General features: G+C 51.7%; 2 protein-coding genes across 24 annotated transcripts in view; one reads left to right on the top strand and one right to left on the bottom strand.

Annotated features, from left to right (window-relative positions):
- The window catches only part of RNF32 (ring finger protein 32), a 53,263-nt gene that overhangs the window by 7,875 nt on the left and 18,079 nt on the right, over positions 1-27,309 (top strand). For 13 of the 19 annotated variants that reach the window (XM_032483009.1, XM_032483007.1, XM_032483008.1 and 10 more), the window contains 5 exons: positions 333-365; positions 877-1,001; positions 1,165-1,273; positions 14,630-14,797; positions 15,438-15,697. In XM_032483009.1, coding sequence (XP_032338900.1) covers positions 333-365; positions 877-1,001; positions 1,165-1,273; positions 14,630-14,797; positions 15,438-15,674 — 672 coding nt within the window. In that variant the 3' untranslated portion in view covers positions 15,675-15,697. Of the gene's footprint in view, positions 1-332; positions 366-876; positions 1,002-1,164; positions 1,274-1,354; positions 1,660-2,570; positions 2,851-3,768; positions 6,804-14,629; positions 14,798-15,437; positions 15,698-23,041; positions 23,314-27,309 lie in introns of those variants that run through there. The other 6 variants (XR_004321169.1, XR_004321168.1, XM_032483012.1 and 3 more) reach the window with 6 other exon arrangements.
- Positions 23,628-27,309, bottom strand: part of LMBR1 (limb development membrane protein 1) — a 122,427-nt gene continuing 118,745 nt past the window's right edge. For all 5 annotated transcript variants that reach the window (XM_032482996.1, XM_032482998.1, XM_032482999.1 and 2 more), the window contains one exon: positions 23,628-26,782. In XM_032482996.1, coding sequence (XP_032338887.1) covers positions 26,697-26,782 — 86 coding nt within the window. In that variant the 3' untranslated portion in view covers positions 23,628-26,696. The remainder of the gene's footprint in view (positions 26,783-27,309) is intronic.

The following is a 27,309-nucleotide window of genomic DNA, read 5'->3' as shown; positions in this document are numbered from 1 at the left end:
CTTAGGATCCGCCCAGAAATACACCTCTGTCGGGACTGTTTCATTTTGAAACACACACTCTTTTTCTCGCAAACTTCGCATGTCCATTTGGTGCTTCAGATTGTCGTTAAGTCCGTTTTTCTTGCTGAGATGAGACTGCCTGCCTGCACCGTGCGAAAGTGAAACACTCCATACGGCAAATACCAAAGCTGTTAATCTGCTTTTTAAACAGTTTCAAAGAAACAGCACGGCTCACCTTGTTAAGCAGTCAGAACCTCTCTTTATATGAATGCATTTATGCTGCTTCTCCTTTAAACTAACCTAAACTTGCCATCCTTTTGTTCCCCCGACAGGTGCTGCTGTCCTGTTCCCACGTGTTCCACAGGGTGAGCACCCCTGTCCTCCCCGCCGCTCCGGGGCGCCTCGTCCACTCACCCAGGGTCTCCTCAAGGGAGCGCTCGCTTCCTCCACAGTCACCATTTACCCTTAGAAGGGTGGCTTCGGGCGACAGCGCAGCCCACCCCTGCTGTGGCAGCGGTGAGCTCCGTGTGACGAGAGCGCCCCGGAGTCTGTACGGGAGTGTCGTTAGGGGACCGTCCGCGAGAGGGGTGCGCTCTCCCCCTGCCTTCCCCCGGGGCCAGCCCACGGGGCGCCTGCCCTCGCACGGGGCGCTGTCAGAAGTCTCTGACGTCCCTGCATGTATGTGCTTGTGAAATGCCACTTCTGGAGCCGGTTTCCTGCAGGAGGTGCTCACATCTGATGACACTCCTTTGCTGCACAGCCTGAATTGGCCCAGGTCTCCTAACGGCGAGAGGAGGACACTGTAACTGCACTGGGGGTAAAACGTTGCTTATAAGTAATTAGTTGTACAATTTTAAGTGAGATGTTTTTTTTCAGGCGTGCCTTCAGGCTTTTGAAAAGTTCACAAGCAAAAAAACCTGTCCTCTCTGCAGAAGAAGCCAGTATCAGACCAGAGTGATTCACACCGGGGCCCAACTATTCAAAGCCAAGTGTGTGACCAGGTGAGGGGCCTGGGCCCGCGGGCACTGCGTCGGGGAGGGCACTCGGGGCCCAGCCTCTGGGACTCATTTGAGAAGGGGGGCTTCATCTTTGTCCCCGGCGATGTCCCCGGGCTGGCCAGCTCAGGGCTGTGGGGGTTCTGAGGGAGGAACCTCTGTGTCCCAGGATCCAGGCCTGCTGGAGAGGACACGTGGTCAGGAAGTGGTACCGAGACCTGAGGAGGACGGTGCCACCCAAAGATGCCAAGCTGAGGAGGAAATTCTTTGAAGAAAAGGTAGGAGCCGACCCTTCACGCTCCCCTGGGTGATTCGCCGGGGCCCGGGCAGTGAGACTTGGAGACTTCCTTCCATTTTAGGCTCTTTCCAAATGGCCGAGCTGCTGCTGCCTTAAACTGGCTGCTCGCCCGGGTGGCAAACACTTGCAGGTTTCCTTTTCTAGTGAAATCATAAAGTTCGTAACATTGGAACAAGGTGAAATTCAACTTTTGTTCAGCCATATGTGACAAGTGTTTCAAATAAACTCATCTCTTTGGAGACAAGAATGAACATAAGCCTCAGCTTTCACGTCCCCTGAGCAGTGGAAGGGAAATTAGAAGGACGGCCGCCGTGACCCCGTGTCATTGCGTACCTCCTGGCGGCCCCAAAACATGAGGCTTTTAGAAAGAAGTAACCTCCGTTCGCACCCCTTCTTCTGCCTGCTTTCTGTCTTTATCTCTGGCCTGTCTGACCATCTCCATCCCTGCGCCCCGTGGAAAAGGGCTGGCGCATCTGGGTACTGCCCTCCCCAGCCGTGGGGCTCCGGGCAGGGGACAGCGGCTGGCCACAGTGTCCCCACTGCCCGCGCGGGCTGGCCTCCCTCCCAGGGCTGCGCTGGGACTGGGAATTGCGTCCAGAAAAGCCCCCTCACCACAGGCACCGGGGGTTTGCACTGACGGTGAATGCCAGTGTTCGGGCCCCTCTCCGCTGTTCTGGTTCCGTGACGGTCCAGACTCCACAGTGTAACTCTCACTCCGTGAGCCAGTGCTGTGCTGACTGGTCACCCTCAAGTCACTAAGACGAAGCTCCTCACAGTCACTTTCCTGGCGTCACTGTGACGGTGCCGTCACTCACGCTGGCCTGGACCTTTTGTGAGCCTTCTGTGTTTAGCCTGCGCCCCCGCCTGGACAGCGAGTGATGGGAAGTTCCTCTCCCTCACGTGAGGGGTCCCTTCTGTCCCGTGATTCTCACTCGAGTGTGTGAGCACCTCAGTCCACGCTCCAGGTGGAGAAGGGGCGCTGAGCCTCACCCCCAGGGTTCAGCGGCCCTGTCTGGCCTCCGCAGGCTGCGGGCTGCGCCCTGTGGGGCTTCCCTGCGGTGTCCCAGCACTGCACAGGAATCCTTAAAGTAGCAGATTTAGGCTTGACTGTAAAGCAGTGCAATGACGGGTTTTTTCTGATAGCCTTCCTGGTGATGTAGGCAACTGTTCCAGGCAGCGCTGCTGTCGGGGTGTGCGGCAGGAAGTCAGAGCCGTGGCCTGGGCGGTGTCACTGTGCCTCTGACTTAATCAAGAAAATAGGCTTGATTTGCCCTCAGGAGTTGGACACCATTAAAGGCAACATATGAGCACATGAAACACCGTGTATGTCGACAACACAGAGCTTTGACCAGATGGTGGGAGACTGCCCCTCTGCCAGGGCAGTCTGAGCCTGGGCGCAGCAGCTGTGGCCCCTTGGAGCAGCCGGACGCGGGAGCGGAGCGGAGCAGCTGTGGATGGAGAATCTGCAGTTGTTCAGTGTTTTCTCCGAGCCGCTCGCACCCCTACAGCAGAGGGGAGCAGAGTCGTCTGGGGACCGAGGACGGGGTCCTGTCGCAGGTGACTGTGTGAAGAGTGTCCAGTGTTGGACAGCACCTGGGTCTTTTCCAAACTCCCCCAGTTTACAGAAGAAATAGCATGTCAGCTAAAATTGCTGACAACTGGAGGAGAAGAATATGCTCCCCGTCAGTGTTCCTGGGACAGCTCCTCTCCCCCTTCGCTGCTGAGAAAGCTTCGGGCTGCCCTCCTTGCTGGGCCTCAGCTCTTCTGAGTTTATCGTCCACTCTTTCAGAGTCCTTGTCCCCGCGCGGCCTGGCGTCTGCAGGCCCTCTCCCCCGTGGGCCTCATTTCCTCGGCAGCCCCCCGGCTTCTGTCAGAGACGGGGCCTCGCGCCTGCAGTCCGTCCTGAGTGGGTCGCGGTCTTTCCCTGGGTGGTGCTTCGCCCTCCCCTGCTCGTCGCACCGCCTCCGTTCTCAGCCTGACGGGAGGGCCTCCTCTCTCTGCTGCTCGTGGTCCTTTCTGACGTGACGCGTGTACTGGCTCTCAAGTCAGGAGTTGCTCACTGCCTCCTCCGACCTGATCTGAATCGCAGATTCAGCCGTCACTTCACTTTATGCACCTTTACTCATTTGCCTGCGTCATCTTGAAATAACTTTCAAAAATACCAGCTGCACGTGCTTTCGCATAAAGCAGAGTCGGCAGACTCGGCCAGCCGTGCACGCGCCCACACTGTCGTTCAGATCACGCCTCCCCAGAAGTATTTTAACTTACCGAGGTTAGCCTCATACTCTGTTGCGCAAACAGGCACTTTATCATTGCCCCTGTCTCAGTGTTTAAGTCTAGAATCCCCAGCTCTCTCTGCGAGTCTCCTAAATTTTTTCACACCTCACCCTAGCTCACTCATCCCATTTGGCCATAAACAATTGAAATCTAAACCCAAACCTCATGTAAGTAAATGAGGACTGTGTTTTCTGCTAGACCGTGGATCGGCAGGCGGCAGCCCTCCCGCAGCAGCCCTGGCCCCCCAAACGCCTGTGCAGGTCACGCCAGGGCCCTTCACGACACAGACCACTTCTTACCGTTTGTTGAATGACTCGTGCAATTTGATGATTTCTTCTACCTTTTCACCTTGACGGCACCCACTTGCTGAGCTGGGAAACGTCAGTCTACAGGTCTGAGACACCAGCGCGTCCTGATGGAGTCTGAGGATGGCTGGACGAGGCTACTGAACTTCACGCTGCCCAGGGTTCTGTAGGTGTATCCAGACCGCACGGACGTGTACACAAATGATATTTTGAGAACTTGTGTCAGTAAATTACCATAAGCTATTGGGTAAAAGGTTGTTGAGGAACTGGATTTTTCACACAGTCTGAAAGAATCATCCCACAGATCAGTTATAGGTCTGGCAGACATCGTCTCAGCCCAGTGACCGAAGTTACCAGTAACTGGACAGAGAGACCCCACGTGCCCGGACGTGCACGGGGTGCACCAGGGCAGAGCACACCGGAAATGCTTCGCCCGAACCCCGTCATGAGAATACGTGTCATCCGGCAAATCCAACATGAGGGCTTTCTGTACAACAGCTGACTTCAGCTCTGAAAGGGCCTCGATTTAGAGCGATAAAACTGTCGATGACAAAGAAGTTTTAAAAGCAGCAAGAGAAAATAAGCTTGTGACTAACTTCACAAGAAAACGCCCAGAGGCCACACGTGGATTTCTCAGCGGAAGCCTCACAGGCCAGGAGATGATACAGTCAAAGTGCTGAAAGGAAAAGCTGCCAACCAAGACAGCTCTGCCCAGCAAAGCCGGCCTCCAGACGTGAAGGGGAGAGAACGCCCTTCCCGGACAGAGGCCGAAGGAGCTCGCCGTCCCTAGACCCGCCTTGCCAGAAACGCTGAAAAAGGGTCTCAAGCTTCAATGAAGGCGAGCTAATTAGTGACAAGCGAAAGTACGAATATAAGCAACACACCTGTAAAACCGAGTACGCAGACGAATTCAGAGTAATGTCGTAACACTGCGGTGTATCAGCCGCCCCAGTCTCTTACAAAGGTGAAAGGGTGGCAGCATCAAACGTGACCCTAGCGACAGTGACTTGTTAGTGAACGTACACCTCAAAAGAGTAAACTGTGACAGCAAAACATAAAAGTGGGCAGTGCAGGCTAGCGTTTTTGTACACAAAGTCGTCAGTGTAGAATAGACTTCTGTCTACATGAGGTTTGATGTAACCTCGTGGTGACCACAAAGCGAAACCGTCCAGCAGGCACTCAGAGGGAGGGCTGGGGGCGCCCACCCACTTTGCCCGGAGGGCAGCGGGCGGGCCGGGGAGGCACAGGGGACGAGATGGTGCTCGGAAGCCCTTACCGACCCACGACTCTCTGAATGCAGGTGAGCTCATGTCTCTGATCAAAAGGCACGAATGACCGGATAGTTGGAAAAACAAGGTTCAACTTAAAATGCTGCCTAGAAGAGGCTCACTTCAGCATTAGGGCCACACATCAGCTCCGAGTGCAGGGACGGGAAAAAGTATTCCACACAAGACAGAGAAAGAGCAGGGCGGGGTGGCTTCCCTTCCGTCAGACAGAGTAGACTCTAACTCAAAAACTGCTACAGATGGAGAAGGTCACGATACAGTGGTAAGCAGTTAATTCATCAAGAGGATATAACAGAAATTAACTCAGAATGGACTAAGGACTTAAACTTAAGACCTGGAACCACAAAACCCCTATAGGAAAACACAGGATAAAATCTCTGTGGTGGCAGTCTGGCAGGGGTGTCTTGGATGTAACACCAAAAGCATCGGCAAGAACAGCAAAAGCAAGTGAACGGGGCTCCAGCGAAGGGACCGCTCCCCATAGCACGGGGCACAGGCCGCGAGAGGAAGAGATGGCACCTACGGGCCAGAAGGAGATGTCTGCACATCACATATCCCACAGGGGCTTTATCCAAAATATGTAAAGAACTCACACTACTGATGAGCCAGAAAGCCCAGACAGCTGATTAAAACATGGACAGAGCAGGTGAACAGGCATGTTTCCAAGGAAGACATCCGTGGCCAGCAGGGGCACAACAAAGGTGCCCAGCATCCCCGATCATCAGGGAAATGCAAGTCGACGGCACAGTGAGACCTCACCGCACACCTGTTAGCACGCCTGTCAGCAAGAAGCCGAGGAGTAACACGCTGGTGAGGATGTGGGGAAAGGGGAGCCCCGTGCACTGTTGGTGGGAATGTAAATTGGTGCAGCCGCTGTGGAAAACAGCCTGGAGGTTCCTCAGAAAATGAAAGGAAGAGCCATGTGGTCCAGCCCCCCCCCACCTCCAGGGCATGTGTCTACCCACGGGAGACGGAATCAGGATCTCTGAGAGATGCGTGCAGTCCTGTGCAGTCCTGTGCTCCTGCAGCGTTGCGCACAGCAGCCAAGACACAGGGACAACCCGAGTGTCTGTCAAAAGATAAGTGGATAAAGAAGATGTCGTGTAGACACACAGTGGAACTCAGCCACGAGAAAAAGAGAAACTGCCACTTGCAACAACGTTGAATGAACCTTGAGGACGTAAGATGCTAAGTAAGATAAATCAGACAGAGGAAGACAAATACAGTATGATTCCACTTACATGTGAACTCACAGAAACAGCAGAACGGTGGTGGCCAGGGCCGGGGCAGGCGCGTGGGAGGGGCGGTGCCGGCCAGAGCGCAGGCTTCCAGGCCCGGGACGCCCCCCGTGTGCTGCGGGTGCGGCTGCAGTGACCAGCACTGACCGCACACTTGGAAGGTGCTGAGAGTAGATCGTAAATGTTCTCCTCACATAAAGGAAACAGTGATTCTATAGATGATGCGGGTGGTCCCGAACCCTCCTGTGGCGACCACGTCCCAGCACAGAAGTGTATCCAGTCACCACACTGTGCACCTTAAACTTACACCACATTATATGTCACTTACATCCCAATCAAGTTAGAGAAAAATAATAATTATAATTTAAACTTTTTTCTGATGAAATAAAAGGCTTAAATAAAATGACTGACATTTTATTTGGGATGTGAGTGAGAATGTGCACTTTCCTGCTGTTCTGTACATGTAATATAATTTCTAACTGCCAAAGGAGTAGGATCAACCATGCATTTGGAATTCCACAGCTTAATTCTAAAGTTAATCTAGAGGAGTATGAAGAACTAATTTTTTAAAAGAAAGATGAATAAGGTTGAACATCCTTGTTAAATATCAAAATATACCTAAAAACTTGGTAACTAAGATTCTTGTGAAATAATAGACGAAGTGGCTGATACAGCAGGAAGTCGCCCATCTCAGTATGCAGGGATGCTAGGTTCTCAATGAGGAGACAGACCAGACCAGCGAAGATGGTTGAGAAAATCAATTAAATGGGAGATGGAGGCATTCACATGAAGGAGAAAAAGACATCACTTCATACCTTATCCTCAAAAAAGTTCCCTGTGGATTAACTACTTCGATACTTTAAGGGGAATAAATAAATTAACAGACTGCGATGTAGACGACTTACTGGGCACCAGGCTCTGCCACACCCCGGGGGCAGGACAGGGTCGCGGCCCGGTGGGAGTGGTGAGGTCCTGACCTGCGGCTGAAGTGAGTGGCCAGGGGTCCCTCCCCTGGGGCCGCTCGCTCTGCAGAAAACCCTGAAACACAGGCGACAAGGCCAAATCACCGTCCAGATTTGAATCTGTCGTAACGGTGGAATATTGACTCACAGACATCTTAAAGTTTAGGGGTTTCCGCTGGTTTCTTGTGCTTTTTTAAAGACGTAATCCCGTGAATAGGATAAATATTTCACAGTCCAATACCAGAACAGCCTCCAAACAAGCACACGTTAGACAGGAAACACCGGGCACCCTGAGCGAGACCATCGCCTGGGTGGCTTCATAAAAGGCTTCTTGGTTTAACAGCATAGACTATTTTATAAAAATAATTAAATAGCATTTTTCTAATGATAAAAACAGTTCTATATCATCGTTCTAAGTGAAGTAAGCCAGAAAGAGAAAAATACCACATAATATCACTCATAGCTGCAATCTAAAAAAAAAAAAGGAAAAAGAGGACGCTAACAAACTCATCTACAAAACAGAAACAGACTCGCAGACACAGTAAACAATCTTGTGGTTACAGGGGAAAGGGGGTGGGAGGGGATAAATTTGGGAGTTTGAGATTTACAGATGTTAGCCACTATATATAAAATAGATAAAAAACAAATTTCTTCTGTACAGCACAGAGAACAATATTCAGTATCTTGTAATAACCTTTAATGAAACAGAATACAAAAAGGAATACATGTATGGATGTACGCACGACTGGGTCACTGTGCTGCGCACCAGAAACTGACACAATGCAACTGACTATACTTCAGTTTTTAAAAAAGCAACAACAAAAAGGTAATTATTTGAGATAAAGGATGTGCTAAACTTACCGTGGTGCACGTTTCACAGCATATTTATGTATCAAATCATCACGTTGCACATCTTAAACTTAAACAGTGTTGTATGTCAATTACATCTCAGTAAAGCTGGGAAATAAATAAATGTAAGATTAAACAAAAACAAACCTGTGTGTTTCAGTAAAAAAAAGTTTGAATAGATCGTTCTCCTTTACATACGTACAAAATACTGTAACTTAAGCAGGCTTTAAAAATCTAGAAATCAGAGGTTGAGATATTTTAAATACAATTATAATCTTGAATTTTTATTAGATTCATCTTTACAGTTTTCCAGAACCAGACATCTGAAGTCCAGCTTCAAAAGAATCAGGGTCTGTAGGTTTCCTGGTAAAGCATCCAGTCAAAGGTAAATTCCAAAGCCAAAGTGAACAGTGAGTTTATCACGAATCCTCTGGGCGGGAGACGCCCTCTTGTTGAGGGACATTCCAGGAACGCCCAGTTTCCTGCCCAGGCCTGCCTTTCAGCTCTGCCTTTTGAGACCCATGTCTTCACCCAGTCACCCTTCCCACAACCTAAATGTGCACAAACTTTAGATCAATGAGCTATTAGGGATCCAGTGTTTGAATTTTAGAAATTGGAAAGTTTACAAAGCAAACTGCAGTAACTACACTATCAGAAATGGTAAATTCTTGACTATCTGCTGACCAACAGTCCTTTAACCTGGAGGGGTGGCATGTGACCACCAGCCGTGTTTCTAAGCTGTGTCTCCATTCTGACCATTGGTGAAAATTAAATGAATGCAAATTCATTTTGTGTTTAGTTTAAAAAATTGAAATTGCAAATTACTGGAAGAAATTAATCATGTGACACATTCCAACGTCAAAGGTTGAAGTTGCAGTAGATGCCCCGCCCTCTCCACGACCCCACCCAGAAGCCTATTTCCAGACTTCGGCACGGCAGAATTGTCAGAGAGGAACTGGAGGCTCCAACAAAGTTGTTGCCAACTTTCAAAAACTTTCTATTTTAAGGCCAAACATCATGTACCATCAGGATCATCTCATAAAAGAAAGACCGTTTCAGCACCAGAGAAGTAGGAAGTGCTTGACCGCACTCTAAAAGATCCTTCTTCACACAGAAACATGGAGTTTTAGAGAACTTCCCTCCACTGAGCTCACTGTTTCCCTTTGCTGGCAGATGCCGTGCCTGGGGCCGCTGCTTTAGCTGCCTTCAGGGAAGCAGCAGCCCAATCAATAGGAAAGAAGGGCACGGAGGGGCCACAGGGGACATTTTCAGGCGCAATAAACGAGAAAGTGCTTGTGTCCTTCGAAGTCTCAAGCCAAGGTGGACGTGCCTTAGTGTGCTAGATTAGGCTAGCTCCGGCCGTTCTATTTTTGTGAATTAATCCATCTTACTTGTGAAAGAACTGTGGCCTTGCGTCCTCACTCTTCTGCTGCAGGGGGATGAACGAAGTCTGTCCTGCCTCAGTGTTTGTGCATCTCTTAGGTGTTAGCTAACAAACAGAACACAGAGGTCATCTTTCCATGAACAGTAATGCTTCCAGACGCTGCGACTCTCTCTCTGCAGATTTGCTTTGCTTTTAAGACATCATCGGCACATTACTAACAAGACCGAACCAGAGCACAGGGACAGTGTCTTACACTGCAGGCTCTTTTAATGGATTGCAGGCCCGAGGTGGGAACTGAGCAGGGCAGATGTGGAGTTTCGTCCCCAAGAGTGTCAGGGCAGTAACCCTGAGTCCGCAGTGCCTTTGTCAGGGAGGGCACCGGGGTGTCGAGGATGCGACAGTAGTGCTGGGCGCGCCTGCGTCAAGTCTGGGGGGCCAGATCAAAGCCGCCCGGCGAGGTCACTGGAGCTGCCCTGCTCCTGCGTGTCAGCAGTGTGTACAGAGAGCCCGAGAGTCGCCCAGAATGCTGCGGAAGGTCCTTGAATGCCTTTGATCCTTATCTAGAAATTCTGCTGGCATATGTCATATAATTGAGGTATGGCCTTTTATTGCTGCAATTAAAAGTTTTCAGATGCATTATACTATCTCCACCCAAGCTGAAAGTCCTGACCATTGTTTAAAAAGTGAGGTAGGGACTTGTCAGACGGTGGTTGCCTTTAGGGGCTGCCGCTCCCACACCGCCTGCGGGACGTTTCTCTTACTTTTTTCACTTACATCTCATCAAACAGCGTAATGGTCTTAGAGTTTGTTTAGTCCTTTGACTTCCTTTATCACACAGAGATGGCAAACATTCTGTTGCTAACCTGAAGTGGCTCCAAGCAGCAAGACTGGGGGATATTAAACCAGTAAAAGCTTATCAACTGATCCATTGATATGCTGTAAATTCCAGACTTTTCCCTTTGCTTTTGAGGGTGGCCGTAAGTCAACACATTAGTGAGCAATTGCTGACATCAAGATGGATGCTTGGGGAGGCCTCCCGGGCAGACAGAGTTCACCTGGGCGCTTTTGTTAGTGTGTGTTTCTTACTGTTTGGCCAGGATATACTTGTAAATGACCAGCCATTGCTTTACATATCAGGAACCTGAATTCTTAATTAATTTATCAAATATCTAACATATGAGACTTAAAAGGAAAAATACAAGATACTCATTTTTTAATTGAAACTTCCATGTATTTCGTCAGTTTCTGTAGAATTAACATTAACCGGGAGTCTGAACACCAGCACGCGAAGGTCTTTGTGTGTCTGCCTGCTAGTCCCTGAAGGCATCTGACCAGGGGACAGGGAGGCAGCAAACAGCAGGAGGACGCCGGTCACACAAGAATCTGACATTTAAGACATACGTACTCACAGCTAGGACATTGCTCTGACCTGGCCACAGTTGGCAGTCAGTGAACACACGCTGACTTAACTTTTTACAGTGTTACCCTGCTGGCTTCCCCAAACTTGAAGCACAAGAAAACAGGCAGTCACACCAGCTCACTTGTAAAGTTTGCCCTAAACATACACTGAAGGATTTTCCATTTGTTCATTAAAATGCGAACGTCAGTGTTCGGATTATGAGCCAAACACCGATGACTTACTCAATCGACATTGGACGTTTCTTCAGAATCAGTCCACACAGACACTGTCCTTTCTTTTTATCCCCCAGGAAGGACACGGCACCACACTCCTTTAGAAAGTGAGCCCTGGGGCGTTCATGTGTCTATGCACACATAATCCACTGCAAACTTAAAGTCAACATTTGTTACTGAATGCCAAGGGCCTTACCAAGATGAATCGAAGGAACCCACTCGAGGAGATAAGGAGTGCACACAGGAGAACAACGCCAGCGCCTGGCGCTGACAAGTGTCAGGTGAAGGGCCCACGAGTGCCCTCTGGGCTGCAGAGAGGACGCCCTTCCCGCCCAAGTGCGGGCGCACGCGGGGTCCCCAGCAGTCACCGTGCAGTGAAGCCGTGGGGACGGAGAGACAGGACAGCCCCTGCGTGGACTGAGTGGGAGAGCGTGGTCGGATGGGGCGCCTCCCAGGAAGGTGGTGAGAGCGGGGCTGGCGAGGGCCGGGGGAGCACAGCCCAGGGTCGGAGCGCGGAGAGCCGGTGTGTGTGGGCCTGCCGGGCCGCTCCCGCCCCACCTGCCTCCCCGCCGACTTGGGAGCCCCGTTGTCCCCGTGGGGAGACATGCCCTCCCGGCTGGCCCGCACCCTGCTCCTCCAGGGACTGTCTGTCCTTAGCACTCACCATGCAGAAGCTAAACGGCAAGTTAAAGGCAAAGTTATTCAGCTTAGGTTAAACAAATTGCACGTTAAGTCTTCAGCCACCACTACATATAAAGGGAACTGGAGCTCTTCTCATTTACCAAATGCTTTTCATTTCAAGTGGGGAAGACGGCGTGATTGGGAGGAGGTGTGGAAGGGACTCTGTGCGCTAGGCCGGCAGAGGGGATGTGGAAATCCAAATCCCTGTGCAGGTACATGTCCTCGCTGCATCTGCAAAACTGACAAGTCCGTTTCTCCAACTATTTACCCAGTGCGGCCTGGTCCGTGCACGGAGCGGGTGGTAGGCAGAGCGAAGTAACCGGCAGAACCGCGGGAACCCCCGGGGGCCAGGTCAGAATGAAGCGCGGCACCTCCTGCCCCAGACTGACGGCAGGCGCATCGAGGTGGTGCCAGCCACCCTGCTGATGGCGGGGGAGGTGGCGGCGAAGACTGTCCTCCCCAGGGCCAGCTGGGGGTCCGGTGCATGGCTGAGCCGAGCACCAGCTCTGCTTCCATCTCAAGCTGTGAGAGCTCCCGTACCGTCAGGACAGGCGCTTTCTGTCAGTTGCCCTGGGCCCGTGTACAGGACGCAGTACACGCATGTGTCTCGTCACACACGGGGGCCTGGAACATAAACACCCGTGTAAGATCATGTCGGTACTTGTGGCCTCCGCATGTACGTGGTGGCTCCCGAGTGACACCCAGCACTTGGAGTTGCGTGGTTATTTCTACAGGAACAAAGACTGAAGCCACGTTAAATAACTTTGACTCTTAAAAATGAATCAGGTAACTTCTCTGATAGCACTTCTCACAAGCGGCAAGAATCCCCTGGGGGGTGGAAAGCACAGACAGCTGCTCGCACCTCCAGGTCCTGACGCAGAGTCTGCGGCACCCACGGGCTCCCAGGCAGCGCCGACGCCGCTGGCCCTGGCCCAGGGGCCACACCTGACAGTGTTGCCATGGCGTCACACCCGCGTGACTTCTCCAGGCAGTACTTCTGAACAGAACTGATCTGAGCCCACACCCCACAGCCCAGAACACTCTGTGAGGTCTGGAATAGTCTGTGATCTCTTTTTTCCTGAGGTAATAGGTTTGGAAGAAGAAAGAAAGGATCTCTCCTGTCAGGTGTATATGGAAACCATCTCACGCTTCAAGAAAACCCAATTACAGGAAATCTGAATTATAAAAAAACATTAATTGGAAGGCAGTTGTATGCATTTCCAAATACTTCTTCCTTTTATAAAGGACAGGGAACTTGTCTACTTTGAATAATTTATCTAGAGGTTGTCAGGTATTTGAAAGACTGAGGACCAGGGAAAACGAACCACTGACAGGTGGAGCCGGTATGTTAGGACACAGCTGCCTGGCAGGTGTCATTAGACTCCGCAGGAAACAACTGGATTCCTACATGGAAAAGCTTCTTCCTCCAGACCCCTGTGTGCTGGGGAAGGACGAGCCAGAGAGCCAGCAGGTGACAGCCGCCCGCCTCAGGGCTTCACATGCTCCCTGGCCATTTACCTCTGTCTTCAGAGGTTTAACACGGGTGCTGTCGCTGTAGCCCGAGGTCAGCTACCTCCCTGCGGCCCGGACATGATGTCGCTCTCCGATGATCTGGCTCTTCCTTGTGTGTGTCCCCTGGGCCATCAGGCTGCTCTGCCCAGGACGGGAGCCACAAGCCACCTGGGGCTGTCGAGTCTGAGAAGGGAGGCCAGTCTGAGGACGGCCGTGCACGACACACACGGACTTCAAGGCCACACAGGGAAGACTACGAAAGGTCTCGCCAGAAGCTCAGCTGACACCTCTGAGGTGGTGCCAGCTGGGATATGCTGGATTAAATAAAATACACTATTAAATTTAATTTCACTTCTTTAAAAACTCCTTTTTAATGTGGCTCCTACAAGTTTTAAGGTTGCAGGCGTGGCTCACGTTACATTTCTTCTGGACAGGGCCGGTCCGGAGCAGCTGCTTGAGGCTTACACTTTAGACAGTTGTGAACACAGTGGTGCAAAGGGGCTTTTCCCCAAGTGTATCATACAGCACTTCGGGAAGACACGGGAGAGGAAACAAGACCGAATGCCGCCCTCCCCCCAATCCCTGTACCGGGCCCGCTCGGCCCGCGCCCCAGCCGTGCGCGGTCTTTTATCACAAGGTTCCCTCCCGGGAGCGTCACTGAGAGTCTCGATTTGAACCCGCTCTGATAATCCAGATCTTTACAACATAACTGACTCCAGGAACCTGCTCTTCCTTACGAGCCCATCTAAGGACACCGGCTTCTGGAATCCCGAAGCGCGGGGAACCACGGTATCACGCACCTCCCCAGGCATCCCTGTGTGCGCTCCTGAACAGCCGCGCAGGACTTACAGGGAGATGCGCAGGTCACCTGGAGCCTGCGCGGTGCAACCAGAACATGAGTACAAGCGGCAGCTAGCTCAACAAAGACCCAAAAACGCTTAAGACGCTGGATTTCTCATAAACCAGTAACTATAGGGCGTCATCTTTTTTAAAAAGCAGTGATGGCATTTTGATGGAAGGGCATTTGCAGGAGGGTTAAAAATTCTCACTTTGGAGACTGAAATCCATAGAGATGAGGGAGACTCACATGGAAAATATCTCCAAATTGGAGCAGCGGCCACGCTGAGTCTAGAGCGTGTGTGGTGGGGGCGGGGCAGGGGGCAGTGTCCTCACAGCAGCTGTGAGTGACGGTCTCCCCCCGGGTCCTCAGTTCACAGAAATCAGCCACCGCCTGCTGATGTCCTACCACACGGACACAGAGGAGCTCCTGGCCGAGATCGACCGCTGCCTGGCCGTGAACCGCAGCGTCCTCCAGCAGCTGGAGGAGAGGTGTGGCCGCGAGCTCACGGACGAGGACTGGGGGAGAATCCAGATGCAGGTGGGCCCGGGCGGTGGGCGGCCGGCGGCCGGGATGGAGGGACTCCCCGGGACGGGGGGCTGGCACCCGTGAGAACCCGGACCTGCGCCAGCCGCTCTGGGGCAAGGCCAAGGCCCCGGAGCGTGGATTCTGCTTTGATGGTGCCGTTTTGTAAACGGTGAAAACACCAAGGCAGGCACTCCCCACGGTCCCCCGGAGTCTTCCTGCGGGTCCCAGCCTGCCCCCTCTTGCTTCTGTAGGCGCTGTGAAAGAGGGCGCCTCAAAACCCAGCAGAGGAAAGGCTCACCTAGAAAATCACAAAAATAGGAAAATTTATAAAGAAGTTTAGCAGCTACACAGAGTCAAAATTTTTGCAAAAGGCTACACTTTGTTACTTAATTAAAAGAAAACCCGTGTTACTGACGTTCAGCACTTCATAAAGTATTTTGATCTCACAATGGGTTACCACGGGTGGGTCACATGCCTTTCCGTCTTTCACAAGAGCAACGGCGCCCACGTGTGTCCAGCGCTGTTTCACCGCAGAACGGAACGGCTCTGCTTCGGACCCACGTCGGCCGGGGTATCAAGCTCACTCAGGGTTAGGCCACTTCTGTTAGGATGGACGAATAACCACGTGACTCTCCCCCACCCCCGCCCGCAGGCTCTGCACCGGGGGGCCCACGAGTGCCCCATCTGCCTCACCGCGCTCTCTGTCAGCGGCACCCCCTCGGGGACCGGCCCCCAGCAGCCCCGGCGGGAGGCTGTCCTGCTGTCCTGCTCGCACGTGTTCCACCGCACGTGCCTCCTCGCGCTGGAGGAGCTGTCCTGGGGGGACGCGCCCCGCCACGCCTGTCCCCTCTGCCGCTCTCACTATCAGAAGAAAATCCTTGAATGTTGAATTCCTAGTCAGGGAAAGGCTGTATAATTTGTGGGGGGGGGGGGTAGCTTGATTTTGGACGCGCTGGGAGTCTGGAGGTGAGCACTGCGTGCATTCTGTTCTCCGGTGAAATAAACTCTTAGTAGTTCTACTCAGGAAACCTAACATTTCCATCTTTCGTTTATAAACCGAAAACTTCAAATTCGTGAGTTTAATCAGTTGAAATAAGTGAGGAGTGGATTAAAAACTCCGGCTTCAGAGGTTCTGTGATTCACTGACTTGCTCTGAGTCCAGTGGGCCGGCTGGGGTCGCTCATAAACAGTAAATGGGCCCTGTTCCTGCCCAGTAACCTGGCGACCTGGCCCGTTTCACAGCAGCTCCGACTGGCCCGGGCGTCCGCCCGGCCCCGTGCGCTCAGCCCTCTGACCACAGCTGGTCACCCTGAAGCTTCTTTAAAGCAAGTGCTTGAGGCCTTCTGCCGCCCCAACACTGTTTTGCAGTAACGGTTTTACTTCTGTGGGGCAGGTTACTGTTAGCACTCTGACAACATAAAACCCAAAATGTCAAAATAAAATGTTAAGTGGCTTTAACATCAGAAAACTGTAAACCACGTACTAATGCCTCAGAGCCACACGTAACATTTAGCTCACACATGAAGAAACCCACGGAACCTTCCTGCGAGCCCGCTCGTTCCCAGCAGCCAAGCGCAGTGCCGCTGCCCTCGCTGCCGGACCCACGAGACCCCGGATCTCAGCGGCGAAGAGAGGCCCATGAGCTGCGGGTGGGGGGGGCCGAGGGGCTGCTCCCAGTGGCCCCTGGGAGGAGCGGGCAGAGACATTTGTGGGCACACTTGTCATGGGCACAGAACAATCCCCTGAAGACGTACTAAAGTGTATGTTCCTATTTATTTTTCTCTCATCCTTTTAAACACCAGTGTGGTATGTTTTATTAATAAACAGCTACATACATACGTATGTCACTTAAATGAGTAAGTCCACACATGTCGGGATGGAGTTCCCCGTCACACAATTTGTAGACCAGCTTGGAGAATGATCTGAACACTGAGGAAACACTCCTGCTGGGAGACGCAGCCAGGAGCTGGATCACAGACCTCACCTACCGGGCAGAAGGGCCCCCTGGCAGACACCTCTCCCCATGCCCTGAGAGGCAGTCTGATTCTGTGCCCCACCCGTGGAACCCGGGGGAAGAGCCCAGGGGAGCACAGGGTCACCCCGTGACAGTAAGAGGCCACTACAGCTTTGTGTGGCCACGTCCCAGGTCCTGTTCCCGGGCACGGTGACTGGGGGGTGCTGCCCAGATCCCCAGCAGTCCTGCCTGCACTGAACCCACTTCTCAAGCTTTCCCACAAATCTGAGCTATCACAAATCCTTCTGGTAAACCCTCTTCCTGCCTAAGTGGGCAGAGTCCACTTCTGCTTTCTGCACCCACATAATCTACTGACACAGGCATCAGTTAATTGTAGGCGACGGGCACTCAGGGAAAACCGGCGGGCGTGGAGGTCTGGGAGTGGCCATCCTGGGGGATGGCGGCAGTGAAGAGCCCACGAGTGTCAGGGAGGACTCTCACACAGCTGGGAGTCAACGGCAAATCAGGCGATTTTCGTATTAAAAAGCCTTCTAGAATGGCATGCCCATCAAAAGCTTGGGGAGACCAAGTTATGACCACAGAACAGCAGAAAAAGGACTTCAGTGGAGCAACTGCTTTTCTGGACAGTTTGAAGATGACAACCGCGGACACCACGCAGACCTCTGCACGATCACAGAGCAGCCCCCTCGGGCCTGGTCTGGAAACTGGCCACGGAGCGCGAGGCTGGGCCCTGAGAGGCGTGAGTCTGGTGGGGGCTTACTCCAGGGAGGAGAGCCCTGCGATGGTTAAGTCCGTCGTCATAATCCATAAGGCTCTGGAGGTTCTTTCAAGTGTGACTTTACCTTCCCAGGGGGCTTGGTGTCTGGCCTATTATCATTTTGATTAGTACATCCCAGTTCTGTTTCACCTGCTCGGGGACATGCGGCAGTAATGCCTACAAACAGCCATGTTTACTTCCTGCTCGTCAGACGGGGGCTGGCTGCTCTGCGGTCGGCTCAGCCGGGCTCGGCTGCAGGCTGAGTTGGACCCAGACATGTTCCCTGAACTTTGTGGATTTGGTTTCTGGTACCTGTGACCGAACAGCTCTGACGAGCCAAGGCAGCACAAACTACAGTGGAAACAAAGAAGAGAAACAGACAAGAGTGGGGACGGGGGCGGGGCCAGAGGGGGCTGAGCCACAGGCCGCCCACGCCCACACATGCCCCAGCTCGCTGATAGGGACCCAGAAAGGAAAACCACGTGTTCTGCAATTCCTCACATCCAAGAGTTAAGAAGAGTTCGGGAAGAAACCAGCTTCTCTCTTGTTTTGTGAAAAGTGCCTCCTCTTTTATTTTTTTGAATTGGGAACTGGGGAGCCGGGGGCGAAGTACGGCTTCCATCTTCCTTCGGGAGAACGGCTGTGGGGAGCCGGCCGGCCATGGCCCTCCAGGGCTGCCTCTGCGCTCCAGCTGAGGCCACGTGCTCCCCAGGCTGCTCCTGAGCCCACGGTGGTCCGGGCCACACCCCAGGGGAGCCCACCGTTCACACAGATACCATATGAACTCCCACTCACAGACCACCACTCCTTTTACTCAGCTGAGACCGGGCTTTTCCCACAGAGGCTGCTGTAAGACATAACGAACGAAACGGTGTCCCCTTTGGCACCCAAGGCGCAGTGGTGAGCTTCACGGGGCAGATTTTATAAAACATTCCTCATGCGGGCTGAGGAGCTCACACCACGGTCCGCGTACACTGATACACCTTGATGGACCGCAGGGTGTGGAACAGTCAACTCCATCCTGGGGAAGCTGAACGCCTACGAAGGACACCTGAAGACAAGGCCACCCTGACTCTCTCCGAAGGGAGCACCAGCAGCCCCAGAACGCGCACCTACGGCAAGCAGCACGTGGGCGCGTCCCTCGCGCTAGTGGCGGCAAACTGATGCCTCCTGCCGCCGAGCAAGTGACGGGTTAGTGAAGAAAGCAGCTGGTTATTGATCCCGATGATCAATGTTGCCAGACTAATTTTTAAAGAGAGTATCTCTCACTCAAAAGACACTGAATCTTTTGACACTGACAACAGTATGATATTGGCATAAAAACAAATAGATCAGTGGAACAGAACAGAGCCCAGAAACAAACCCATGCATATGTGATCGATTAATTTACATCCAAGGAGCCAAGAATATACAACGAAGGAAGGACAGGCTCTTCAGTAGGTGCTGACGGGAAAACTGGACACCCACATGCAGAAGAGTGAAGCTGGACCTGTCTCACACCAACTCAAGTCAACTCAAGATGGACTTAAAGACTTGAACATCAGACCTGAAACCATAAAACTTCTAGAAGAATCCACAGCTGGTAAGCTCCTTGATACAAGTCTTGGTGACTATTACTATTTTTTGATTTGACACCAAAAGCAATACAATAAAAGCAAAAATGGAGAAGTGAAACTACATCAAAAAGCTTCTACAGCAAAAATCAACAAAATTAAAAAACCTACGGGATGGGAGAACATACTTGCAAAGCATGTACCTGGTAAGGGGTTAGCATCTAAACTACATAAAGAACTCATGCAACTCAACAGCAAACCCAGATAATCTGATCAAAAATGGGCAGAAGATCTGAACATTTTTCCAGAGAAGACTTACAGAGGCCAAGAGACACAAGAAGCATCACTCAACGCAAAATACAAATCAGAACCACAGTGAGACACCACCTCATACTTGTGAGAACAGCTATTGCCAAAGAGGTAAGAAGTAACCAGCGTTGGTGAGGGCGTGGGGAAAAGCGAACACTTGAGCACTGCTGGTGGGAATGTAAACTGGTGCAGCGACTACGGGAAACAGTATGGAGGTTCCTCAAAAAATTAAAAACAGAACTGCCAAGTGATATTTAGTCATTCCACTTCTGGGTGTGTATCCAAAGGAAATGAACTCAGGATCTCGAAGAGACACCTGCAGCCGCGTGTCCGCTGCAGCGTTACAATAACCACGTCGGGAAGACAGCCTCGAGTGCCCATCGACGGAGGAACGGATAAAGAACGTGTGGGGGGTGTGTGTGTGTATACCCAACGGAGTGTTATTCCACCACAGAAAAGGAAATCTTGCCATTTGTGACGTGAATGGATAAAACTTAAAGCTATCATGGTAAGTGAAATAATTCAGAGAAAAACAAATACCATGTAATCTCACTCACATGTGGAATCTAAAAAACAAAAAAACGAACTCATAGATACAGGGAACCAATTGGTGGCGGGGGGCAGGGTGGTGGGCAAAATGAGCGAAGCAGGTCAAAAGGTACAGGCTTCCAGTGACAGAGTAAGTCTGTCCTGGGACGCGACGCACAGCAGGGACCGCAATTAACCGCACGGCGCTGGAACGTCAGATGCGGACCTTGTGCTTTCTGCAGGGAGGGGAACACACACCTAACTTACCTAAAATGGTGTAAGAATTTTTAAAACCTTTCCCCCTGGTTCCCATGATAGTGTTATAGGATAAAGTTCTCTACAAGGCCCCATAGCCAGAAATAACATTCGCGAGGCTAGGCCAAAACCTGTCTCTGCCCAGAGAGTGATCTAAGACCCAAGGTTACACTGACAGATGCTCCAGTAGTTCTGTTGAAAAACAATGAGGTTCTCCGGCCTGCTTGTGGAAAGACCTCCAGTTTGTCGAGGACAGAGTGCATTTATGATTATCTCTGTTCAGGTTCAGCCTGGCTGACCCACGGCTACAGGGCTGAGGTGGGCAAGCGGGGACCACGGACAGCCACACTCAGAGCACAGGCCTCCTCCGTCCCCTCCCTTCAGCTGCATAGCCACCACCCTGGAGGCACCTTGCAGGCGGGTTAAAATTATTAGTTACATGTTTCTCAAACAAGTAGAATTATTTTATGGCGTAATTCCTCATTACATGATGTTTCTGAAATCTAGAAATAATTTAGATGTACAAAAAAAGTCATAACAACAGAATTCTCATTCACCCTTCACCCGGTCTCCCCCATGGGAACATGCCATTGTAAAATTATCTAAACCAGAAACTAGCGCTGATACAATGTGTTAACTCATCTACAGATTTGGTCAACTGTCTCCGGGGTGTTTTGCGGACAAGAATTTTGTTTGCCAACAAGAAGCTAATGTCTAAAAGAATGCATCCTCCAAATTGTGAGCTGAGTGTTACGTGGTGATGTCACCACGCTATGTGGAAGCTTCCCTAAGAGGAGCCACTGACAAGAGGTCCATGAAATCAAGAGCACGTTGAAGCATTCTTGATTCCACACACGAGATTAGTGTTGGGAACGTGAAAGAGGACAATACTCTCCCAAACAGCTTGAGACACACTCGTCAGAGGTCCAGGATACAGAGCTTAGAAAGAGGCATGATTGTTATGGACATGCGGTTTATGAACAAGGCACTGAAATCACACCTGTTGTTTAAAATACAAATTGCCACCGCCGGCGAGGCACCTGGGGAAACCGCGCGGCTGCCCCAGGACGGGCTGGAGCTGCGCTCAGGTGCTCGTGTCTGACCTGACCGGTGGCCTGAACACGACAGGCGCGGCCCTCTTCCCGCGGAGCCCAGGGGGCCGGGCACCCAGGCCCTCCGACTGTCCTTGAGGTGAGCTTCTGGTCTGAAGCGGCTCTGATCCCAGTCAAACACCGGTCACGTCCACGGTCCAGTCAGGAGGAGGGTGTGGTGCCTCTCCCGGCGGACTCGCTCCTCTGCAGGTCCCACACGAACGTCCGCCCCAGCGCCCTGCTCGGACCTCGGCCACGTGGGCCACGCTACCCGCTGGGAGCCGGGGACACTGGCACCCTGCGGGGAACTGGAGCTGGGCTGCTCAGCGAGGAGGAGACCAGCTGCTGTGTGGGAAGTGAGTCTCCACACAGCCACTGCCGCGTCCCTCCGTCAGCGTGACTCCAGAGAGAGGAATGGCTGGTTACAAAAGTGAAGCCCTAGAGGTAGTGAGGTTTGAGGGGATGAAAACGTTCCGGGATTCCACGGTGATGTTTGCACAACCCGTGAATACACTTAAAGAAAAAACCCACAGGCCCCAAATGGCATCACCTTGCTCGAGCCCACAGCCTCGCACCCATGCCACCAGAGGCTAATCCGGATTGACCTCTGTGGCATCCCTGCGTGGCACCAAGGGCAACATGCCCCACAGACCCTCTCCGTGTCCCCCGGGGAAGAGGGAACTCACATGATAAATCCCCTGCTGTTCCCTTCCCCCCAAAATGATGTCTTGGCCTAAAAATAACCTATTCTCTTCTCTGGTGAAGAACTCCCTTGGCCTACCCTTCTTCCTGTAGAAACCTTCCGCCTTGCACAACCCTCGGGAGCTCCCTTCTAGTCGCCGGGTGAGATGCTGCTCGAATCACAAGTTACCTAACAAAGCCAGTCAGATCCTCAAGTTTACTTGGCTGAATTTTGGTTTTGAACACTAGACACCCATGACCTGCATGCTTTGAGAGTGAACTTTATGGTGTGTGATCAGGCCCCCCAAGATAAACTTCTCCTGCTCTCTGCTCGCCCTCACCTGCGCCCAGGCACGTGCCTGACCTGCCCCCGTAGTCACAGAGCCTAGTCAGTAATGGCCGTGGGCAGGCCCCCAGCCCCGGTGGCTCCTGACTGATCCAGTCCTTACATCAGGACGGCCCCATGAGGACAGCTTCCCTGATAACCGATGAGCCAACCTGACGTCAGTTCCCCTGTAACTGGAAACCTTCCTCCCCCTGCCCTATGGCCTGGGGTACGGCTCCAGGACCTCCTTGCTTCTGACACAAGATCCCCCGCCCAACAGAATTCTAATGCCGCCGCCTCCGGGCTCTCTTTGGTCTCGGGCTGGGTGATGACAGGGTACAGCCCAGCCTGTGGTAGGTGAGTTACGGCTCAATGCAGGTAGTCAGGGGCAAACATGGGCAGAGTGCGCCAGCCACATCCAGAACAACTGGGTTTTGTCTGAATTTCCTGATCGCATTTGAGCTTGAAGAAACTTTCTCCGAACTGAATCACAAAGAATTGGAAGTTAAATAACTTCTCTTGACAGCGAGCCCCCAGCGCTACTCCTCTAAGATGTATGGATAAATCACCTAGTTTTGAAATTTTATAATCCACTTTTTAAGAGTTTTAGCAATTTCTACTGATTTTAATGACATTCTTTGCAGTGCAACAAGTAATCTGCATATGCAATCCTTTTGCTTCAGTGGCATTTGTAATAATGAATTTTACCTGAACAATATTCAAAGTCAAAAAAAGGTCTTTGTATCCCTTCTTTCAACCACATTCATTCTTCTTTCAACCAGGAAATGACTTGGTGGTTTCTGTCCAATATTTTAAAAAACAACAACAAAACAGAACAGAATATACCAGCATGCATCTCGCACAGTAACGTAAGTACTGTTCTGTTAAATGTTTGTTTATATGTACAGAAGTGTGTGTGTGTGTGTGTGTGCGTGTGCGTGTGAGTGAGTTACAGTGGCCAAAAGTCTGAAAGCCACTGACCCAGAGGCTCCTGCTTGCAGTGAGTGAAGCAGAAGCGAAGGGCATCTACCTCCCCGGCACTCCCCGGACTAGGCCGCCCAGACCACATTCAGGTGTGGCTCAGTCCTTCAATGGAAGAAGTCAGAGAAATCAAATCTAAATAATTTGAACAATTAAATAAGCTAACAACCGTGATTTCAATTATTGATGCTACATTTTAGGTTGCAAGAAACTGATACACAAAAACTCCCCAACAAAAAGGCAGAAAACACCCACCTCCTCAGCCCAGCGTCGCACCAGGGTCATTATTGCCCCTAATGACACCCGAATGACAGCAGCCAACATACACCACTAAGTTTTAGCCATGATGGTCTTTAAGATTAAAAACACAAAAAACAAACACACATCTGAGTGCTTGTAAACCAAAATGTGAAATCACTTTTTTGTAAACCTTTAATTTCTGAGATATTTAAAGTCACACTAAAGTATCTCACAGAAACAAACAAGACTGACTTGTAAACAAAACACTCTGTAAACAAAAACAACTTTCCATGCATCCGAACATTATTTTTAAAGGAACATCATACCAATGTTTTTAAAGTTTAAAGTCAGTACTGCACGTATGCTCATATTTTTCAAGAAAATTACTGTGAGAACTGTCCCCTTCTCCTCTACGTACTGTGCGAACCACACAGAGAGCCACACAGGGCTTTCAACATGTAAGCCTGTGTTGCTGGCATGTCAGGTGGTTACTGAGGCCACAGGCAGGTCGACTGTGCTCCAGCAAAGCCAGGCAGGTGTCAATGCCCTACGGGCAGGTGTACATGCAGCCTGGACGCAGCCGAGAGTAACAACCACCAGGGGTGGGTCACTCTCCTCCAGCGTCAACCCTCAGCATGGCACTGAAGGCGCTAACGTTCGTGTGCATGTCTCTAAGTTTCATATAAAGTCTTATATTTTGAGCAGGTCTATTTTTACATAGAATGTACATAAAGCTAAATAAACATTAAATCAAAGAAATGTCTTGGAAAATCAGTAAAAATCATTACAAATGTTAAATCTATAAACTTTCTAACTGTACAACAATTTACTTAAGTACCGCAGAACCAACTGACAATGAGAACCGGTGGGGCCCCTCAGAAGACCAAACCGTGGCCCCCAGCGCCCGGCTACAACAGGCCCCCGAGGGGAGAGGAAATCAAAGCAGCACGGGCTTTAATGTGGTCCCGACGCCCTCCATCCCCGAGGAGGAGGGCAGCCCAGGCCCAGCGGGCTGCCAGCGCCAGGACCTTGGAGCTGAGGCCTCGCCGCCCCTCCTGCGCCGGCGCTCACAGCTGCAGTGGCAGGACGCCCGTCCTTCCGGCCCCACAAGGGCTGGGCCGCAGTGCGCTGCCACCCGCTCCTGCCGACGCGTCATACACCAGCCCCCGGCGAGGGGCCCAGAGAAGCACCTGCACTCACAGTGAGGGTCTCACTCAAGAGGCAGATTCTCACGTGTGTGACCAGGGACACACTAGGTGTCTGTACACATCACCTTCAGGCCGGGCACCTGACGACCTGCACCCATCTCCAGAAGGCACCTGCGACCCCAAAACAGCCCCTCCACGTGCTGCGTGTCCTCTAGTTCAACACGGCTGTGAGGAAGCATCCAGTAAGAGCTTTAGGAGTCTGTCACACACCTTACTCCTAACTACTCCAAGCCCGGCTTCACTTCTGTCCTGGGAGGAGACTTTCAAGTGAACAGGGAATTGATACAGACATTGAAAAGTTCTGTACTTTACTCAAAACATCTCAGGCACCTTCCGGACGCCCAGAACCCTCCCTCCAACGCGCCCTGAAGCGGTGGGAGCTGAAAGTGACGTTCGCTTACTCAGGGGGGTCTCTCTGCTGCCCCTGGCCTGGTCTGCTCGGAGCAGGCAAGTCTGAGTGAAAATCAAGACTCACAATGAACACGTAAATAGGTAGCATTACCAGTAAAATCAGAAAGCAGACAACTGTCACTCATTCTCCCAGTATGTGGGTCTTACGCTGAGAAACTCGCCCGTACTAGACTGGTGGTATGTACTGAACGTTGCTTAGAATCATAAAGTGCTCTTCTATTTTAAAGCTAAGCTGCACTGCAACAAGGAGAGAAGCTCGAGAGGGAGTGCAGGGGTGTAAACACAGGAGAGGCACACACAGCAGAGTGTACGTAACTTTTTCTTATTATTTTAGCTCTGAGTGGAAACAGCCCGTTTTTCATAAATTTCTCTTAAAAAAAAAACCCTTTAAATTCAACCATTTGAGAAAAGTGTTCTTTTCTTTTGTCTGAACACAGACACTCACCAGCATACACGCAGCGCGCATGAACGTGTGCGTTCCCAGGGCCGCAGGCTGAGCACGCGTGGCTTCTGGTGCTCTGTCCCAGCGGGCAACACAGGGTGTTTATTCAGTGGCCTCAAAGTCCAGAAACCATCCCAAGGGTGCTCTGCAGTCTACCAGCTGCATGCTCATCAGGGACCCGGCAGAACCCCCACCCCGCGGACACTGCTGCTGCGCACTGTGGGGCTGGACGGTCACTGCTTAGAGCCTGAGCGCTAAGTCGGCGAGCACAGAAGTGACACAGCCTGAGGAGCGTGGCACTAGCGGGGCTTCTACCACAGAGCACTTAGTTTCACAGGATGGACACAGGAGCACAGAGAATCAAGGGATTTCTGAAAAAAAAAGTTTAAAAACAACTGAGTGTACGTACAGCCTGCAAGGCAAAGTCTAAGTTACAAGCGCGCTCAGCGCCGGCAGCCCTGCCACGAGAGGTAACGGCGACTCAAGCACGGACGCCGCCGGGCAGCGGCGCTCGGGAGCGCCTCCACGCCGCCTCTCACGCCGGACAGAGCAGCTATTCCTGTGGCGTTCTACCCAGGCTCCGGTTTTGAAAGAATGTTGTATTTTTCCCTTGACTCAAAATCCAATCAATGTCATTTTGTAACACAAATCAGAACCATGCCTTTGCCTTTTCCTTAAGGAAGTGAAAACCGTAACTTGCAACCGTTGCAGTCCCAGCACTCCCACTGTAATGACACCTGCAAATCTTCGTTTCTGGCAGAAACTTCACGTCTAAATACCGAGGGTACCTTCTATGTAGGTGTCTACCTTTTGAAGGAAATATATGAGATTCAACTGAATCCTCAGAAAGCCCCCAAGTTTGCCTTTTCTGACATTCTCACGTGGGTGGTTCTGCCAAGGGGCATCGGCAAGCGTGTCCGCAGAGGACTGAGCTGTGCTCCCTCAGGAGCCTGCGCATGGCTGGACACTACAAGGTCCACCCCAAGGTTAGATAAAAAGATGACCCGCGACAGCCAAGCTCTCAGATTGTGAAAAGGGGACACTGACAGGCCCAGGCCCTGACCGTGGGCCACAGCCGGCGGGAAACGTGCCTGACCGGCAGGAATGTCACAAGTCTGGGTCTCGGCTCTTGATTGCAGAGAGGTGCTGCATGTCTCACAGGGCTTTCTGGTGCCCATTTGCAGAAGGCTTTGCTGTTTCTGAATCCCTTGGAGTATTTGATAAGTGAAGTTTATGAAGCCCTGCAGAAAAATTGAGACAGGGTGAGAAATGCTGCACTGTGGAGAGGCAGGAAGAACGTGGGGGCTCCCGAGGAAACCCTGCCACGCGGGCCAGACTCCCCGCAGGATGGCCGACCCCTCTCCCTACTGTGGGGCCAGAGCTGAAGACAGCTGCCCCACAGGGAGCCGCTCCTTCAGTCTGCACAGCCCCACCCCGCTCCCCTCCACACTGATCCCACAGCACCTTCTGGTAAACCTCCTCCTCCCCAGCCCCCCGCCCGTCCCAGGGAACATGACCTGAGACAAGTACGATCCCGCTTTTGTTTCAAAATACCCCCCAGTGCACACAGGAAACCATGTGGGAGGACACCAAAATATGAAGCATGTGATTAAAAAGAAAAGCAAGGGGAAACTACCAAGAAGAAAAAGAGAAAGAAATGGCAGAAGAACAAACTGAACGTAAGTAGCATTCCACTGCTCAACGATGCTTCACAGAGTGAAAGATTAGCACCACCTTTCAAGTGAGGTTTCTTTCCCTCTGTATCACG

Source organism: Camelus ferus, chromosome 7, assembly GCF_009834535.1.
Source record: "Camelus ferus isolate YT-003-E chromosome 7, BCGSAC_Cfer_1.0, whole genome shotgun sequence".
Classification (NCBI taxonomy): Eukaryota; Metazoa; Chordata; class Mammalia; order Artiodactyla; family Camelidae; genus Camelus; species Camelus ferus.
This window is presented reverse-complemented; position numbering and strand designations above follow the sequence as displayed.